Source organism: Podarcis muralis, chromosome 5, assembly GCF_964188315.1.
Source record: "Podarcis muralis chromosome 5, rPodMur119.hap1.1, whole genome shotgun sequence".
NCBI lineage: Eukaryota > Metazoa > Chordata > Lepidosauria > Squamata > Lacertidae > Podarcis > Podarcis muralis.
In genome coordinates this window covers 65,849,133-65,870,149 of record NC_135659.1, presented here as the reverse complement: position 1 = coordinate 65,870,149, position 21,017 = coordinate 65,849,133, and the positions used below count along the sequence as shown (strand labels likewise).

General features: G+C 42.7%; 1 protein-coding gene across 3 annotated transcripts in view; it reads right to left on the bottom strand.

Moving 5' to 3' along the window:
* Nucleotides 1-11,388: 11,388 nt before the first annotated feature.
* Nucleotides 11,389-21,017, bottom strand: part of CTTNBP2NL (CTTNBP2 N-terminal like) — a 35,246-nt gene continuing 25,617 nt past the window's right edge. For all 3 annotated transcript variants that reach the window (XM_028734497.2, XM_028734496.2, XM_077929066.1), the window contains 3 exons: nt 17,258-17,488; nt 15,764-15,871; nt 11,389-14,922 (listed from right to left, as the gene is read on the bottom strand). In XM_028734497.2, the coding sequence (XP_028590330.2) occupies nt 13,477-14,922; nt 15,764-15,871; nt 17,258-17,488 (1,785 nt within the window). In that variant the 3' untranslated portion in view covers nt 11,389-13,476. The remainder of the gene's footprint in view (nt 14,923-15,763; nt 15,872-17,257; nt 17,489-21,017) is intronic.

The window sequence follows — 21,017 nt, the reverse complement described above, 5'->3', positions numbered from 1 at the left end:
AGCAACAGGAGCTCACGCCGTTGCAGGGATTCGAACCACCAACCTTCCGATCGGCAAGACCAAGAGGCTCAGTGGTTTAGACCACAGTGCCACCTGCATCCCTTTACTACTACTAAATACTATTAGTTCTACTATACTTCTCCAGCCTTTAGGTCCCCTGTTGCATCTCTTCCAATTCAGGACTGTTGCTCATTGCCGATATACTGGAGTGGTTTCAGCTAGGAGCTCTTAGTGACAATTAGTGTTCTGTCATTTTCCTTCTAGGACTTTTCCTATAACAAGTTATTCCTCTGCATTAGGTTTTTTTTAATGCATTATTATTCTGATTCTTACAACCCCCTTCAGCAGCAGGTCCCAGGGTAGGTTATTATTTAAATTATAATTCAAAATTCAGAATTGAAAACAGTTAAAACAGATTACTGTCACAGGTGGGCCCTGAGAGCAGATACCTCAGATGTTGAAGTCCAGGGTAAAGAGGCGTCTCTCCATTATTCACCAAAAGCTGTACAGTGAAGAAGCCACACACACCTCTGTGGGGAGGGAAGTTCACAATTTAGGGGATGCCACAGAAAATTACCCTCACCTGGGCCACCCCCCCCCCCCGGACTCCTGAGGGAAGCAGACCTACCAAGAGGGCTATTAAATCTACAAGTGTCTGTAGGAAAACTGGTGTTCCTCCAGATGTTTTCCAAGGATACAGATTTTGAGCATCTTTAGGAAAAGCAAAAACAAACACCAAAGTCATTTGAATCTCACATCAGGAAGAATGCATTTACAATTTGCAGGTGGGTGGGTGGGGGTGATGGAATTTGCAAACTTCAACTTTGCCAGAAAAACAAAGTTGAGCTCCTGGAATTTCACAAGAAATTCAGGTTTCACAAGATTCGTGCTCATCCACAAGCATTTAAAGCATAAGTCAATAGCTGGGACTGAGATAAGTACAGTAAACTTGATCAACAGTTTCCAAATCACCTTAATGTCACTGGAGTCAATCTCATGAAATGACAGCATGCCAAAGTAGTAAATTGAGACTCTAGAATGATTCCTCCAATGCAATTGAATACAGAAAAAGTGGGTGGGGGGGGTATGGAGATGATTTTGGCTTCTTTGCACTAACCCATCACATGAAATCTTTTCATAACACCACTCAGCTAAACTACGGTAGTCAGCTGGACCATAAGGTGGGCCACTTGAGTCTGCCATTGGTGGAATTATATAAACTACATTAGTAATCAAGCCTATTTGGTGATGGAAACAGATATTCCACAGCCAATATAACTTAGCTATGATCTAAATTTTAAACAAGGAGATGTAATAAATCTACCAGTGATGGACAGCTTCCTTGCTCATTAATGCTGAGTGGGTCAAAATCTTGTTAAAACATGCCACATTTGGGATCCTTGCCCAATACTTGACCAGAAAATAAACAGAGAGCAAAGCAATGCATGAAAACACAAATACCATATATTATTTAATTGAATTATGCAAGATGTGCCCAGTCCTGATTCATGGAAGATATCCAGAATAATTGTCTTAGCAAACCAGGGGAAAAACAGGAGGACACTGACTCTTGGGCTGGGCTATTGTTTACAGGTTTTTGTTGGGGAAATTATTATTATTTGTATCTTTATATTTGGATCTTATTGTGATTTATGTGGAAATTGTTAAATTTTGTTGTGTACTTTTGTTATGCTTGTAATTATGCACATCTTTTCATGTTGTAAGCCGCCTTGATCATGGTTTTAACTATGGAAAGGCTGCATACACATAAGATGCCCATTACTATTACTAATCAGTACCTTTTAATTATTAATTCAAGCAAAACATTTAAATCAAATTATGTATGTTCAGATCAATAATCAAAGACATATAAATTTCTGATTGATTGGGTGAGCTTTAAATATTATATATGTCTGTCAAATCCATAAAATACCAATTGTCCTTAAATGATACTAAGGCTTTTGATCAAATTCCAAAGAACAAGTCAAAAATTTGGAATAATTATGGGGGGGGGGGAAATATCCAGAAAATCACAGCAATTAGAATAATTAGGTATCTGCTTAAACACATAGAGAGAGCATGAGAGAGATATTCAGAAAGCCATAAGCCAAGTAGTTAGTTTATTTAACAGATGTTTAGCATACAATTTCCCGATGTTTGACAGTAGACTTATCGGCCGATAATTGGATGGCAGCTTTTTGTCACCCTTTCTAAAGATTTGGATATTTATAGTTTGCTGCCATGAGTTAGGTATGATACCAGATCTATCTATCATAGTGAATAGTTCCGCTAGTATCAGAGCCCACCACTCTGGCTTGACTTTGATCAGTTCAGATGGAATAGCATCAGGGCCGGCAGCCTTTCCTGCATTCATCTGGTCAATTAAAGTTATAACTTCGGTGATGGAGACAGGGGGCCACTCATCCACAAAAGTAAAAGTGGTATGGTCTTGACTATCAGGTGGGATACAGTCATCGAAGAAAACTGCTTTAAAATGCTCTACCCGTGACAAAGATGGAATCAATGTCAGCGAATCATCCTGTGTCTGTGGGGAGTTTGCTACAATGGAAGCCGTAAGTAGTCATGTAGCATTTCTAGGAATCACTAAGCAGGGCCTTTTCTCCCCCCTACTCTACATGGCTCCATTTGCCTCGAATCTATAGGGCTCTAGTGCCCTATAGTTTACCCCACAAGTTGCCAATACAACACCTGTGGGTCAGCCCTCCCTGGCACCCACAAAGTCCCCTCCCACTGCTGAAATTAGGCTTGTGAGAAGGAGTCTATTGTACCCAATAGATCACAGTGTGTGGTGCCCAAAACTGTTTCTCTAGATTGCAAATGTGCTCATGAACCCCAATAAGTTAGTGACCCCTCATTTCCTGCAGCCACCCAAGTTTCTGCCAAATTTTCCAAACCGTATTTCACTTAGGCCAAATCAAAGTCATCAACATTGGCTTTGTTTGGGTTGGAGATGAGAGAGATTTTTAACACAATCTTTTAACACAATCTTTTTTCCTCCACCCCATCAGCCTTCTAGCCTCCATCTTCATCCTCCATCCTTCATCTTCCATGCGCCCCTGTGCTGCTAGCACATCAAAGCCCTATGAAGAGCAGCGCATCAACTCTTCTTGCATTCGTTCCATCTTTAACACTCACAGCTCATGATAACACTGAGGATGAGAGGTATAAAAGCCAGCTGGACATATTTTATCCTTGGCATGGCCCAATGTGATCCATATAGTGAAATTTCCAGGAAGAAGGGGTGTGTGGGGAGAGAGAGAGAGACTTGTGTTAAATGCTGCTTCTTTCTTTTCTTCTCCATGCCAAATATTATTCTAAAACAAAATGGTTTTAAGGCTGTCCATCCCACCCGCATCATGTAATTAGGTTTTTCTCCATTGATTTTCTAAACAAACGCCAACCCTCTGCGCTGCTCGGTGTTTGGGGCTGGGAAAGATCTGGTTACACTTTCTCTTCAGGATGGAATTATTATGCTGACAATAGGAGAACAGTCGCTGCTGATGTTGGAATTTCCCTTAGTAAGGGGGAAAAGGGGCTCTGGAGCAAAGAGATTTGCCCAAAGTGAGTCAAGAAACAACTACACATTCCAGGAGGGAAATAGTCTTTGTTGATCCTAGATACATACGATGAACTGTATTACAACAAGCACAAACCAGTGGGGGGGGGGGGGGATTTGCATCCATTGGGACTGTTAGGGAGGAAGGCAGGGAGCCCAGCAGTAGAGGGAACCCGAGTCATTAACAGGCAGAGCCAACTAATTCTAGTTTTTCCCCCATCCTTCTTGCTACAACAGCAGCACTGAGATTGAGGAGGAGAAAACTGACAGGCAGTGCCACTTCCTGAACTGGTTTTTAAGAAAGAAGGCAGGTAGGTTGGTTGGTTGGTGGGGCATTGTCCTTTTTGTCCAAACATTGCTTTCATTGGCCCTTAGCGAAAAGTTTTTACAGAAAGCTGTTATAGAGCTTCACCCAGTCCCATGATCAGTCTGTGATGGTGGGAGGATGGCTTTAGCTCTTTCCTCACCACCCTGTTTCCTCACAGACATTGCCCCTTAAGTTGCTCCCGGCTCCTTGCCATTGGTGCTCTGATCGCGTTCATTCTGTGTGCAGCCTGGTATCTCTCGCTCCTGTGTGCCTGGTGAAGAAGTACACCACATCCGGCCTTATCTCAGAAGCTAGAGATAGCAGGCTGCGCACAGCAACAATTCCAATAGCCATTCTGCATTTGAGAAAGTGCTGTGTTTACCCGGCTGCCTAGGAATAGAGGTATGAAGTCGCCTCTGGCGGGATGGGCGGTTGCTTGCGAAAGACGAACCAGGCTTTTCAAGAGCAGCTCTGTGACGCCAGGAAGCTTGTGTCCTCATCACACAGAGGCCTAAGGAAAAAGTGCCATAACTCCCATTAGCCTGTTTGCATCTCTGCACCGATTGGGGAGTGAAATAATAACCTCTTTCTGCCAGGTGGAAAGGAGTAAAAAGCATCTGCCTGAACAATGCTGCCCTCTGCTGACCAGCATACATTCTTAGAGACATTTTCTACCCAAGGTACAGTGGTACCTCGCAAGACAAAAAACTCGCTAGACGAAAGGGTTTTTTTGTTTTTTGAGCTGCTTCGCAAGATGATTTTCCCTATGGGCTTGCTTCGCAAGACGGAAACGTCTTGCAAGTTTGTTTCCTTTTTCTTAACACCGTTAATACAGTTGCGACTTGACTTCGACGAGCAACTCATAGAACGTGGTGTGGTAGCCTTTTTTGAGGTTTTTGAAGACTTTGGTGATTTTTGAAGCTTTTCCAAAACTTTCCCGACACCGTGCTTCGCAAGACGAAAAAAATCGCAAGACGACAAAACTGGCGGAACGAATTAATTTCGTCTTGCAAGGCACCACTGTATCTTTATAAACAGGATTTTTATCTGGGTATCTTTATAAACAGGATCTGTTAGAACTTCCTTTGAAACAGGATGCTTCTGTGGACCTCTGATCTGAGGTGATTGTGGACACAATATCCTGGCCTTCAGTGATGGAGAACTCTAGGGCCAGGTATCTGGGGAGATTCTGTTCATGCCTTGGAGATGTGAAAGTCAATGCATGGACAACTGGCCACTACAGTGGCCACACAGATTTTGCTACCTGTTGTCGATTGGGGGAGCTCCTTGCTGGAAGACCCCTTTTTGGACAAGGGTTCCTCACCTCAAAGAATTATGATAGGCTGCCACACTTGTCTGTTTAGTGCTTGGGATGTTTCTAGGCCCTACTGCCCCACCTATTGATCCCAGTAGGTTTGTGTCCCCCCAAAAAACTCCACAGAACCGAACCCAAACTTTGTGAAATATCCTTATGAAGTATAACTTAACCATGTGATGTTAAGGTTTTAGTGAGAAATTCCTCTTTGATTCAAGGAAGCTCAGTGTTTAAATATTTTTTTAAGCAGTTTATCAGGGAAATGGGTGGGGGTGAGGAAAAAGGAAACACAAGCAAACACACACAGAGAAGCTTGCAAATAAAATGAAATAAATTTAACTTTCTTTGTTATATGTTATCTGCTTAAGCAGAGTCTTGGGTTTCAGAGCATGTACCTTGCAGAAGAGAGGTTCTGAAAGTGAACATCTTTGGACATCAGATATTTCCAGAGACTGAGGCTAAAGCCTCACTTATTTATAGGCATCTGAGCCCACCATAAGCTGTTTTCTCCAGGGGCAGAATAAGCTCCATTTCTGATGTCAGTTGTTTGAGTGGCCAGTGATAAATTGACTTAGTGGAAGATCCACCTTCTTAATGGACTGCATTTTCAGTATAAGCTGGCCAGTTCCAACCATCTTAGGTATTATTTTAAAAGAATTTGTTGGAAAACAAAAGATAGGGAGTTATAGCCAGTTAAGGCCCACTAAAACAAATGGTTCTAAGTTGTCATGCCCATTAATTTTAACTCTGAGTACACCTAACACAGGATACAACCCAGGATGTAGGTCTGCTGCAGTCTTTCCAAAAGAGTGCCCTGGTGACTGGCACTCTAGGTGGTATTGTAGAGCTACATCAGAATGCAGGACTTTACCACACCACCAGAAAGAGCTTTCTACTTGTGTTCATTCGTTCATCCAATTCCTACATTCCCTAGCTACAGAACTAATGCCACAGAATGAACATGTCAACTTAAGTCAATTTCTAAGGTATCAGTTGGAGGTTCATCCATGTGTGTTTATGTAGGCACAAACACACTTTTTGACACCAGTTCCCCTTTGTCACAAGTATTAGCCATCAGTTTAGCTTGTAGTCTCCCAGCTCTAAACTTTGGGAGTTATTAGGATGTTATTGGTGACTGCTCCCAGGCTTTGGTACTCCTTCCCTAGAGAAGCTACACTGGCTCCCTCCTTGCTGTTCTCCTGCCGGCAGGTGAAGACCTTTCTACTCCAACAGGCTTTTCAGAACTGACTGCTTTTAATGAGAGACCTGGTGCTGTACTGTTTTTATTGAAATCTTGGTATGTTTTAAATAGATTTTAAAAATGTAAATGGGGTGAGCTCCCATTGCTCGGTCCCTGCTCCTGCCCACCTAGCAGTTCGAAAGCACGTCAAAGTGCATGTAGATAAATAGGTATCGCTCCAGCGGGAAGGTAAACGGTGTTTCCGTGCACTGCTCTGGTTCGCCAGAAGCGGCTTAGTCATGCTGGCCACATGACCTGGAAGCTGTATGCCGGATCCCTCGGCCAGTAAAGCGAGATGAACGCCACAACCCCAGAGTCAGCCACAACTGGACCAAAAGGTCAGCGGTCCCTTTACCTTTACTTGTATGTATGTATGTATGTAGCTTTAATTCTATCAATGTTTAATTGTATTTTAATGATTGGTTTTTCTGTGTTTTTATCTGTAAGCTACCTTGAGTCCCTTCAGGGGGCAAAAGGCAGAGTATAAATAAATATGTAACAATAATAATAATAATAATAAGTCAATTTATCCCATAGTAAGGCACCAGTAATCTCAAATGCAAACCCCAGAAATGGCCAACTTAATTCTCGCTTCTGCTAGTTGCAAGTGATTGCTCTGTTACTTGCTGCCAAGGAAAAATTATTCTCTTCTGGAGTATCCTAAAAGCTGTCAACAGCACACTCAGGTCCCAAAGGCCCCATTCACGCCCCTGCAGTAAGCATGTTGTGACTTGACTATGGGACAGCAAGGCGCTCTGAAATTTCTCCTCCCCTCCAAGTGAAGCAAGTGCCAACACTGTTATCAATTATCAGCATTTGTTGAAAACCTTTATTTTGTCCCAAGCCTACCCAGATTAGTCAATTTTATTTCTGCAGTTTTAAATTCTTGTCTGTTTCTGTGTTTTAATACTATTTTACGACATACATCATGTTTTATATTCTATTTCTGTACATTACTCGGGTCTTCTCTATATGAAGAATGCTTTATACATTCTGAAATAAAATAAAACAAACATTTCAAATAGTCAACTCTTTTTGGCCACTGGCATTTGGTTAGAGGACTGAGCAGTGAACAGTTGGAATCATATACTGTGGTTGGAAGGGACCCTAAGCAAAATTTGGCCATGCGAGTGAATTGATATGGAAAGGCTGCTCTCTGGTGGATAAGCCATGAAAATGTTTCCAGAGCAAGTTTTCATCAGAAAGCTCATGATTAGCGCCATTGTTCTAGAAGTCATAGCAGGTTTCAATTAATAAACTGGCAGGAGAGGGTCCACTGTGACAGAATGGGCAATGTCAACGTATTCAGGGAAAGTGCCTTTCAGCAACCAATATTTCCTTTGGCTGAAGTTTCCAACAGGCAGCTCTGCAGAGCAAGGAACATTCTGTAAGTCTGGTTTAAAGGTTGTAATTTTCACGAAATCATGAGTCACAAATGCTACAGACTGCCAAATACTAGGCCAGTCAGTTTCCTAATCCCTCTGAGAACTTCCTATGACCTAGAGCCACAAGACCCACAGCCTCCAACATTATTTCACCCTCTGCACTCCCCACAAGTTTCTACTCCCTCCTTGATCCAATGCTAACTCCTCAGCTGTCTCTCTAGCACCTGCCAGATTTGGGCAATTGAGCCTCTGTCCTTGACTCCCAAGGATCCTATTCCACTCTCATCTTGTAGACTGTATGCTTAGCACCCCTTTCCTTAGGAGCCAACTTCTAGGGACCAAGGTCCCTTCAGCCTCCCCATTAAAATATTTAAGGGGGCTACTGCCCCAGTTGATGGGCATTGCCATTCAAACAGTGTGTGCATGCCATGTCTTGTGATCGATTATGCATGGTGGGGCTTAACTGTCCCCCCCCCCATATTTTATTCAAGTTGTCACCCCCTTTCCACTAACCTGCTCCCTCCTTCCTCCAACTCAAGCATAAAGAGGACAGGCTCTGTCATACTCCTGGTACAGGTACACAGGCAAAGTCTTCACCTGCTCAGGGGCAAGATGTGGCTCACGACCTGGGCCTGGATACAGAACATACCAACAAGGATGAGGAGATGCAGCTGGACCAAAACTCACCACCACTGGTCATTGACCATGCTAGGTAGGGGTGATAGGGGTTGGGCTCTAACAATGTATTGTTTGTGGGTGCCAGACTTTCTAACTCCTGGACCCAGCAAGTCCAGGCTAGTTTCCTGATGTGGTAACCACTCGGGATGATGGGCCATTCAGAAGAACAAAGGAAAGGTGATGGGCCATTAAGAGAGCAAAGGAGAGGGGACTCTGGCATAGCAAATGGGTGGGGGCCTTCCTCCATCTCTCAGCTAAAAGGAGAAAACCTGAGTTTTAGAGCAGAGTTTGCTGTGATGTGACCTAGAGGGAAAAGCTGCAGGTTGGAAAGAAGAAGAAGAAGAAGAAGAAGAAGAAGAAGAAGAAGAAGAAGAAGAAGAAGAAGAGTTTGGATTTGATCTCCCGCCTTTCACTCCCTTTAAGGAGTCTCAAAGCGGCTAACAATCTCCTTTCCCTTCCTCCCCCACAACAAACACTCTGTGAGGTGAGTGGGGCTGAGAGACTTCAAAGAAGTGTGACTGGCCCAAGGTCACCCAGCAGCTGCATGTGGAGGAGCGGAGACGCGAACCCGGTTACCCAGATTACGTGACTACCGCTCTTAACCACTACACCACACTGGCAGAGAGCGAGGCATGGCTGATTTCTGCTTGAACCCAAGGCTGTGGCTATGGGAAAAGCAAGACCCCTTTCGGGTGTCAATGCTGTGAACCCTTCTATGATAAGCCCCGGTTGTATATATGTGTAAGTAAATAATATATCCCAAAGACAACCACAGTCTCTGCTGTGCCTCATTGATTAAACCCATAGCTTCTTTGCTTATTTGTAGAGCTGTAACCTAATTCCTCCAGTGCAGTCAGGCAACTTGTATTTTAGTAAACTTGCGTTTCAACCTGAAAATTTTCTAGCTGCTCAGAATGTGCAATGAATATTTTTTTGTGTGTTTATGTCAATTCTATGCCTATGCGGTCTGTATTCATCATAATCAACTTCATTGAATGTCCGTGGGTTCTAGTGTTAAGAGAGATGGAAAATAACTTTTTTCTAACCACTTTGTCTATAGAAGTTGAAAAACTTTAATCCAGTTACTGCTTCCTCTAAACTAAAAAGTCCCAAATGCTGTAATCTTTCTCCTATATGTTGGTAGCTCTGCAGGGGGGGGGGGGGAGGACCTACTGAGGTGGAAATTCTACTGAATTAAGAAAAATACCAGTCACCTGGAGAAATAACATTCAAGAGATAAGCCTAAATCCAAGCGTGCCTTTCAATCCCCTCATTTTAAAAGTTGCAAGAATATATGTCTGCCAGAGTCAACAGAGAAGCATGTATTATTCACAACACAAGGTGGCATAAGAGAATTATTTTTGAACACTCCTGGACTGGAAAATTATGGCTCTCAGAGCTGCAGACAAGTTGCTGCACAAATCAAGACTCTGCTCTAACAATGAAGAGAGTAACTGCAGTAGGAAGTAACCTCTGCTAATTTTATCTTCCCAACAACCCTCTGATGTAAGTTTGGGTGAGTTACATATTCTCAGCCAGTTATCCAGTGAGTTTCAAGACCAAATAGGGATTTGAACATAGGCTCCCCAAGTCTGACACTCTAACCACATCATCCCATGGTCATAGTGCAAGAAGTCTAAGAAAGAGTCAGAAGACTGGAATTTTCCTAGTCATAAATATATTTTTAACTTGTCCCATCATCCAGTAAAAAAGAATTAGTTCAAAGTCTCAGACTCTGACTTCCGGGACAGTGCAGACACTGTTTTCTTCTTAGTGTAAGGAAAGAAGACTTTGGACTAAACTCCCCCTCCCCCTTTCTCTTGAGTAATTGTCTGTGAAGAAAAAAAAATCCTGTATGTGAGCTGCAAGAGACCAAACAAAATAAGGCAGCAGCATAGAGATGCTCTGTCGGCAATCGTCTCTTTGCTTCTATTCCCATAGTTTCAAAGCAGGTTGCAGAGTTGCTCTAAGGCTCCTCGGAGTCATAGCTCTAGAAAATGGGCTGGGTTAAGTGGATTGCCACAGGTGAGATTAATACCTTCATAGATTTGAGTGCTGGATGGTAGAAAGTGGTGGGTGGAACCTTAACAGGCTTTTGATGTTGTACGGATTGTTTTGCAACATTCCAGACCAGGGAGAGGACTTTGCCTTATGCAAAGTCTGACTCCACCCCCAGAAGTGGAAAAAGAATCAGGTTTTATGCAGAAGTGTGATCAAATAGGTGGAAATGAGCTGACCAAGTGCCCATATCCTCTGCCAAGTGCTGGCACCTAAGCACAAAAAGTTCTGTACAGAAATTTGTGTCATTGGTTGCAATCTCAGATGTACCAAAGTTGCAGATAATCTTTAAGGTATGCACCTAATGCACCCTCTTACAAATGCACACATATTTCCCAAGGGTGCTGGCTCACTGCTGCATGATGCAAGACTGAGGAATCAGAAGGTGCAGCGGAAATGAAGAGGTGTGGTTCCCTACCCAAAAGCTGGCTGGAGAGGTGCCATCACATCATAATGTTATGTTGCATGGCAATGGTTGGCATGGATGTTGGTATAGAAGAACTCGGAAGAGTAAAGACTAAACTGCCCAGAATCTAAGGACAAAAGTGGTGGCAAATACTGGCAGCATTCCTACCAAGTAGTAGGGAGTTTCTTATTTTTGTTTTAAAAGCTTTGCCCCTGCTATTGCCAGCTACTGGAAGTGTTTGCACATTTTTATATATGTCTTTCAGACATACTACAGCTAACAAAATGCCTACAAATTGCTAGCAAATGCTTCATGGCTATCCAGTAAAAACATTTCATGATACAAGCAGCCCAACCTACTTCTCAAACATGTTTTTGCACAATATTCACATCATAAAAATATAACCCTTTGTTGATAGTGTAAACGTTTGAAGTGTTTAATGCTGCCAGTTATAAAAATGGTAAAAAGACTGTGCTTCATACATTTGACTTTACAAATATACCAGTGTTAATGATAATACTAGATTATGCAGTTTTCACTTCATTAAAATATATTATCATCATTATTATCCAGGAACTTCTCCAGCGATACAGGATTCTGAGAAGAATAGACATGTTGTTTTTTTCCTGCATACACTCAGGTCTATAGAAAACCTACAATACTAACACTAGATGTCTTACTGGATTAGCTGGGAACATTTTAATAGTTGTGTTTAGCTTAATCTCTGAAGACAGACTACTGGCAAAAATATAAATCTCCTCTTGCCTTCTCCCTTCCCACCATCCACTGTAGACTACAATACTCTGTGCATTTTCCTAATAATATTATTATTTATAAATCTCTATCATATCAAGATACAAGTTAGTCTAATTCCAAGGAAAGATTTTAAGGGCTGCTACAATGCCCTTATAGTTCATGATTCACAGAGATACCAATAAGAAACCATTCACCCAGTATGCAGCTGCACAGACCATATTCAGAAACTTGTACTGCACAAATGGACTGTTTGTGTGCTTTCCTAGTTGTCTATAAGACATTCTGGAGTACTGTTAGTGTAGGGGCAGCCAACTGAAATTACGGCACGCTGATTAAAATTTAAGAGGTATATGGTCAAGTGGTATGGCCTCCTAGTCTCAGAAATATCAGTCACTTTGCTAAAATACTTCAATATAGCTTAGAAATAAAGTTTAGAGTAGGAGATAGTGGAGTCTTGAAGCAGCATCAAGACCTCGTGTCCAGTGCAGGAGAAGACAACCTCCCCACCAGGGAGGGACCTTTGCAGAGGTCCAGATGTCAGTGTGACCAGAGCTGCTGGTGGGCAGAGCAAGAACTGCAAGTCACCAACACCACACAATGTTTCTGGCTCCCTGAGGGTCTTGAGAGAAAAAGAAATACTTTGTGTTTGTGTAGATGACGGAGAAATTTCCTTTTCTCCTTGCAGCACACACAACTTTTGAAAATGCTATACTCTTCTCAGGGAGGGATGACTTTTGCAAGCATCATTAATTTCCATGGGTTTACTTTGAGAAAAACTTAGCTGGATACAACCCAACGTTACTGCTTTGAATCATCTAGCACGGATCCCTATCTTTCCAGTGCTAAAACATGCATAGAACTGACCAACCACTTCTCATTTCAAGTAATGTTAAGATCATTATCTCAGAAGATTCTGCTCTCAGAGGTTCTACATACAAAACAGCAAAATATGTGAAAAATATTTTTAAAAACTAGTGGAACACTTCCAGATTTAATCTCACCTATTTTCTCTCTCTACATATAAAAAGAAATGAGTACTTGACTGGGGGAAAAATGGCACCCTGATTGCTTAAATCCCCCTCCCCTTTTATTTTATGTTTACATGGTCACATAGAAAAAGCTCAGGATGTACAAAGCTCCCTATTAAGGCCAAATGTGCCTGACAGTGCAGCAACATAACTGACTTGGTTCCTAAGAGGGAAACAATTGGCCGGCCTCTGGAACATTTCATTTCTGCTGATAACAGAACTACTGGAAAGGATTAAGGACAGTGGTTATTTCAACATTCATGATTCAGAGAGGAATCTGGGCTTGCTTCAATTGGACAATCACTTCTGGTTTTGCAGAGAAACACATGCATGGCTGCAGTGCAGCTTAAGCTCAGGCACTTCTTAGGAAACGTCTGTCTGGAATCGAAGTTTGCATGGAGTGTATTTTGCTGCATGATTTAAAAGCAACTGCTTCATTGTCATAGTCCACTGGTCAGCTCCCAGCACAGGAAATCAACTGCTTCTCTGCTTGTTTGATGTGCCTGCTGCCGTTAAGACACCTCGAAGATCTAGTGTTTAAAGGTTTGTACACAAGTTGTGTTATTTTCTATATACCATAAATCAAAAGGAAAAGTACACTAAACGTGCTATACAAATAGATCTTGTTACTAGCCAAATAATAAATAACGTAAATTGGATAAGACAGTGTAGCAGCTGTTTCAGCTCTAGGAATGGCAAACACTTGGAATGCAACATTTTTGGAAGCTAGCTACTGGTTGGCAATAAGATCTCAATTTCTTTCCCATTGGCTACAACAGGATTGCTTGAGCAGCTACTTGCCAAGTCCATAGGAGAACCCAGAGAAGATGCCTGAGAGGAGGTTTTAGTTGGTGGAGTGGGACTGGCTGGAGAAGGAGTCAGTCCAGGTTTCTTGGGAGGAATTGGTGGAGGGTTCCCTCTTTCTCCTCTGGGTATGGTCGGTGATTTAATTCCAGGTGACAGTGGACTCAACGGGCCAGGAACCTTGCCTGGGCCACACTCACTTTTGGGGCTCAGGGGAGTGACCAGGCTTCGGTAGTCTGTGCCAAAGGGGGAGCTGTTGGGAGAAACTGGCTTGATGGGACCCTGCTGGCTGGTGAACCTGGAGAGAACCTGAGTGACTGTATTACGGGCAATCTGCTTTGCGGCAGAATTATCCACCAGGGTGGGTGACAGATCCCTAGATGGAGGGCTTTGGAGACCGCTTGGCTGGTGATCTTGATCAGATTGGGATTGGAATTTGTGACGTGCCGCATGGAAGCGCTGGTTGATCCCCACTTGGTATGAAGATTGGTAGCTGGGGCTGCTGACTGATGCTCCAACCAAACGTTTAGTCATCACTGGGGAGGAACATGGGGAGGGTGTCAGAGATGAAGAAGCTGTGTTGCTCGGAGAAAAGAATATCCCACTGGAAGGGACTGGTGGGGTTGAAGGCGAAAGGGAAACTGTTCTCGCTGGGGAGCTGCTAATTTCTGTGGCCCTCTCAGCTGCTGGTCCAATCGGCTCATTCTTGGGCAGAGCTGGCTCCATACTTGCTTGTACATGAGCATCACAATGTCCATTTGCCTTGGTATAAGAGTGGGAAGCAGTGGCAGAGATAGGCGATAATATAGGTGCCCGTCGAATAGTACTTCCCTGGTTGAGGCTCTCTGTCCAGGGGCTTTCTGTCTGGCAAGTGACTGACCTACTTGAGCCCTCTGTGGCAGTTGCTGTGGATACCTTTGAGATCTTTGGTGGCGTGTGCTCTGCTTTGCCTCTCCCAGCTTTATATGAGGCGTCTAATTCTTTTAGAGTTGTCTTCAGATTCTCTACTTCTTCCTTCAGGGCCTTGGTGCGATTCTCTTCCCGATCCAGCTTGGCTCTCAGCTGCTCCCGTTCAGTGTCAAACTCGGACAGCTGCTTCTCCACTCGCGCCTCCATTTGCAAGCCTCTCTTCTTCTGGGCTGCTAGCTCTCCCTCCAAGTGGCTTACTTTGCTTCTTTCCTCAGCTAGCTTCAGCCTCAGCTCCCCAAGCTTCTGTCCTTCCTCTGCGGCTTTGGCTGTGGCTTTCTTGCACTCCAACACAAGCATGGCAGAAAGCTGCTGCTGGCGGTCATGCTCCTCCTCCAACTGGTCCAATAGCTTCTTCTGCTCTCTTTCAAACTTCTTCGCCTGCGACTTCTCAAATTCCAGCTATAAAAGGAAGGTAAAGAAGCTCAGGGGGGGGGGGAGTAAGTAAAAAATAGTTTTGTGCACACTCCGCACACACAAAGATTCTCAAAGGCAGTCATATCAGTTAGTGAGTGGATGGATGTAAGGATCACTGTAGATAAAAATTAAGATTCATGAGCAGTCTGCACTCCCAGCTTAATGTGTGCACAGAAAATGACCATATTAAGGAGTACACACATTAACCATAAGGTGTAAAGTCAACATAATGTAGATTAGGGATGGGGACCTTTTATTCCACCCCCCGCCAACTGATAGCCACATTCCCTCAGGCATAATCATGGCAAGGGTCTCATATCTATGGTGTGCAAGTGTGGAGCAAAAAAAATAATAATTTTGTGGTTACCCACATGTTCTCTCCCATCCATTCCCCAACCCTTACACACACCAGTTCCATTGTGCATCTACTATTTGCCTTGTGTGGGTGAGGAAATTAGTGGCATGGTAATGGAAGAAAGTCCCAGTGCCAAACTGCAGGCATGTGGTTCCCACTGCAGCCCCATTTAGAGTCTCCCTGCTGCGACTTGCAATTTGCATTGGAAATAAACCTCTTCTTAGAAACATGATTTCCTTTTATGCTCAAATGTTATTACATCTCTTGCTTCTGCAGGCTACTTTCACACACTGGACAAAAATCTCACTCTAGTAAGTCTAGTCTCTCCCTGGCGGTGGAGAATGAAGCTCTCAAATACACAAATACCAATGCTAGCCATCAGTTTCCCCACCCATACAAGGCATGTTTTCTGTGCTAAGCAGCAATTAATCATTCCTCTCCAAGAGCTGACTAACTAGTGAGAAGGCATACCTGTTGTGCGAGCCGCTCTCGTTCCTTTTCCAGCATGTATGTGACATCATCTCCTTCAGCAGTATCTTGGGCATGCCGCCGCCTCTCTTCCTCAAGATCCAAGATTACCTTTCAGACCAGAAGAAGAACACCATCAATCACCTTTAAATACAGCATCAATTACAAATGTATCCAGATGTACAGGCCAGGCCCCTTTCTGCCTAAAGCAACATTTCAAGCAAAACACACAAAAATACAGACATACAGAATCTTTGACCTTTACCTAGTAGCATAAGGCTTCTGAACAACGCTAAAGTGTCACTTCATGGTGGAACAGAGGAGGAACAGGAAAACAAACAAATTCAGATGCTAATTCTTTACAGGTACAGAAAATACTTCATGACCAAGTAGAATTGAGAATTGAGAATTGAGAATTGAGAGCAAGTTCTCAGTAGAACCAAGAGGAGCCAAACAGCACTTGGTTCCCAGTTGAACCAGTGGAGTGCTCCATGTTGTCTCATGTCTCTGTCAGCTGTAACTAGATCTAACTGCTGCCAATATTGTTCTTCCAGTAACTGGAGAGCACTCAATTTTTCTTTTCCCATTTTTCAGCACAACAGGCATTTCTACATGCAAGTTTATGGGTCTTCCTCAACTAGAAATTAGACCATGGCAAAAGAGATAAAATGTGTAAGCTTCTGCTTCTCCCAAGCCCCCATGTTTGTTCTGGAGTTTATGAAACTGTGTAACTGGGGTAAATCAAATCAATTTGGACAACTCTTTTTATAGGATTGGGACAGATATATTAACATACAATAGGGCATGCTAGTCTACAACTCAAGACCATTTGGAGAGGAAGGAAAAGATTGATCTGCATCTTTCTAAATTATGAACTTGGGGAAATGACCAAAATGCAGGACAATAACTGAACAAAAGAGGTTCTAGTTTGTTAATGTTCTAAAAGGAAGTGGTTGCTTCCTTTCAGAATTGTCAGCAGCTGTTTTTCTAGGATATTTGTAATTATTGGGAAAGCACATATCTGCAGATTTGAAGCTGCCTATGATCAAACTGCAACCAGAGATCGATAATTATCATATTATGGGGGCAGAAACTTTAAGGTCAAAGCGCTAAAATTGGTTAACTGAACATCCAGCGCAACAGGGAAAGGAGAAGCTGGATGATAACAAGACTTTGGTCAGTTCTGAAAAGTTTTCTACATTCCAATAGCAGCATCAATAAAAAAAACCAGCAACGTATTTGTGCTTTACTAATTGAAGTGTGCTTGTTGGGAACTTCATAAAAAGATTGTTAGCACTGCAATGCTATTTTAATCAGCTAAACTACATGGCTGAGACTGGGAAATGTGCAAAACCATGAATGTCACACACTGAAAGTGTCACATCAGGATGGAGAAAATGTGGTTCAACATGCAGTGTTAAACTGCTCTGCAATGCCAAATGATAAGCAGGAAGAATTTTATTCCTTTGATCAAAGTACAAAGGTCTTGGAACCCACCTTTCTGTGCCTGCTCTCTGCTGCAGCTAGTTGGAACAACATTTTTTCTTGCATATTCTTGCAATGCTTCATCACTACCTTCAGGATGGACAAGGGATTGGTACAAACAGGCTGCTTATCCTCACGATTCTCTTCATTCAGTGCTTCAAAATCTCTCTGAAGAGCCGTAAATGGATTATTAATGTAGTATTGTCCATAGCGCTCTTCAATGAAAGTATCTCTGCGCCGGGCCTGAAACATATGATGAAGTTTTCTTTGTTATTAGCTACCAGAGGGGGGAAATAGAAATAAAATGTAAGATAAAATCCTGTCACCTCATGGAAACAGGAGTCATGAAATACTGGACAGGCAGGAGTGCAAAAACCAGCACAACTGGCTGGTTGTGAGTGGAATAAGTGACTGTGAAGGACATGGGAGGGGGAAAACAGCATGAGAGCTACTTATTACAGCACTGCCTTACTACTATACAACAACAACTTACAACAACAAGAGAACTTGAGAAATGGGAGGTTCCTTCCATTGGGATTGACAGAATGGGGTTGAAGAGAGGAGGATACCAAGTGAAGGAAGTGAGAAGGCAAGAAAGCAGCCTTGAAAGAAGCAGGGGCCAAGGAAAGGCTGTAGCTCAGTGGTAGAACATCTGCTCTGCATGTGGAAGGTGTCTGGTTCAATCTCTGGTATCTTCCAATAGGGTTGGGAGAAAATTCCACCTGAAATCCTGGAGATCCAATGTGCCTGATTTGGGTAGCTTCCTATGCTCTATAGGGTAGTGTTGCAGTAAACAAAGAAAGCATGGGGGTTCTCTTCCTGAGCCACTTCAGAAGAGGAAGTGAAGAAGCTGAGATCAGCACTTGCCTACGCAACAGCCTCTCTTTATGGCAATGTTTCCATACCCGTTCTCACTACCTGTTAGTGTGGTGATAAATTAATCTAATGGAGTGCATGCTTCTTTATATGGACTCATTCACTTCAGAGGCATGGGGATTTAATGTTAAGATTAAATAGTGGGTTGTTGTTTTTAAAGTACTGTTACTGAGTAATCTTTAGGGTGGCTTCGTACTTCTGACATAGACCACAATGGATAGGGATGCATGGGGGTTAATGCTATGTGGCATTGGAATTAATATCTTATTACAAGACATTACAAGAGCAGAAAGTGACTGCTATCCTTTCCTCTCACCATGATCTCGACCATCATTAACTACAGCCATCAATTTACATCCTCACTTTTCCCTGCAGGAAACCATTTGCAGGAAAAGGAAGCCCAGTTTCAAAATGCAGAGGTCTGTGGTATTTTAATTAGTGCCAAAAAAGAAATTCCCAAGATCAACACAAAAGGAACCCTTTGAACTAAAGAACCAAAGTACATGCACAGCCCCATGACCCCTTTGTGTTTGCTTATGGTGGCTGATGAATACATCAAGGTCAGGCAGTTGCTGGTTATACAGCTGCTTCCTTCTCCATTGTTGCCAACACTGGCCTACAGATTACAAATACACTCACTTGGATCTATTACAAAAAAAGAAAAAAAATACAACATAGTAAAGCAGATTGGATAATTTGTCAGGATTCCGGGATTTGGTTCAGAAAAGTATTAAGTTTCCTTTGTGAATAGGGTTCAAACAACTTGACAAACAGGCTAGGGAGGAGGTTTCTTCTTCACTCTTTATTCGCAAACACTCTAGACTGGCAGGGGTAGGGAGCCAAAGGGCAGAGCAGCTGGGTTAGTGTAGAGAACAAGGAGGAGAGAAGAGGAAACAGCTTTGTGCACAAGTGCACAGAACCACCACCTCACCACCACCCCACTTCTCCATGTTCCATCTAAGTCATCACTGATGTGCTACATGCATGGTGAGACACAGAACTGGTTCTGGGAAAACAACTAATTCAGATACAGTTCAGCTATTTCTACTAGAAATGTCAGCCCTGATTATGACTTTAAACATTTGGGTTAGTATTCCACCACTTTAAAAAAAAATGTTTTTAAATGTCATGAACTATTTGTAGATTGCATACTGTCAAATAGTACTGTAGTTAAGTATTTAGATACGTTTTGCAATTAGCATAAAATGAAGCACAGCTTTTTTGAAGACAAATCTCTCCTAGAAACTTTCCAGACCACTCTCCAGAGACCTTTCCTCTATATTGGAAATCCAACAAGAATTGAGGGCAGTCCTGGCCTCCGGGCTCATGCAACCTGCACTGATGAGAGGACTGTACATTGGCTTCCTCACTGCTCCTGAACCCTGGCTAAATTCAGAGATGCCTGTAACTGCAGAATGCATATATAGTCAGTAGGAAAAGTCATGCCACGGGGCATAACTGAGAAAAAAAAGGGGCTGAAACTTTCTTGAGAGACAGCAGGGAATCACTTCTGCTATATGATTGGCAAGGGCATATGAAACTCCACTATAGCTAGAAAGCATGGGAAGGGCTGGAAGATGTCCTAAGTGTTGGAACATTTGTTTTGCATGCAGAAAATCCCTGGTTTAATTCCCTATATCTCCAGGTAGGGCTAAAACCCTGGCTAAAATGCTGGAGAGATACTGCCAATAAGTATAGGCAATATTTCCCTAGAGGGAATGTCCCACTCCTGCTATGTCCCACTCCTGCCATCTGATGACACAAACATAAAGGTAGAGTGTCACTTACACAAACGCTTATTGATGTCAAGGTGTATTTGACAGGTCAACTTTTGCTCTCCCAACTCCAAATACAAGATAATCAGTGGATTGTCTTTTACTTCACTTGCAGCTTAACTCAACAATACCATGCTGCTGACATTGTTTCAGCTCAAGGTTGCTCCACACATTCCATTTACTGGCACACGCTTGACATAGGAGCAAGGAACAGTTCCACTTCTAGCATTTTAGCTGTAGTAGATACACAGTGTGGGTCTATAAAGTTCTTGTTAAAGTAACAGTGAAGCAGCCTTCAGTCTTGAGGCTGATGGAAATACTTTGCTTTCAGACTGTTCTGGGAAATTTATTTCAGAATCTCTTTCCTTGTTCAATACCAATAAAAGCTCTCTACACACAAAACAAGTCCCAGTTTACCAGCTGAATCACATGTTCCGAACTACAGACAACTCTGCTTTCCCACTCTGGGATGAGAACACTGATACTCATTCAGAATTACTGAGCACAGAACAACATGGCATTTCATGAATGGCTTTTGTAACCGGAGAGGAAAAATACTCCAGGAAATTCAAGAAGCAGAATGATGCTTGCCTAATCTCAGTCCACACAAATGCTAAATGAAAGAGTGGTGCATTTTCAATAAATTTAATTGTTCAGTAAATTTAATACCACTCTGGAGTTTAGACTGCTGATCCATCATATATTCATCTTTATGAGGACTGAAGTATGCATAAGCATTAATCCTACATGGAATCCCTGATTAATTTATACAAAAGCAGCCAAAAAATTAATTCATGTCACTATTTGTCTCGTGAAAATCTGTTCTTACAAACAGCACAGAACCAATAGCATTTGCTTCCTCCCAGCACAGCTTGCAATGTCATTTTGACCAAGCCTGACCTGTTTTGACTACTGTAAACCTAATGAATAGGGCAAAATTATTTCTTCAGACAAGAGCAATTATCCAAGCAAACTCCAGGTGAGCTCCTGGGACCTGTGAAAAATCAGACTCATCTGTTCCCAAAACAGACAATTTAAACCCAAGGGTGAACAATGTTTCTGTCTGTCAAAGGGTGCATAACCCTGGTGGACAGAGCCACAGCTGATGCTTAACTCAGAGG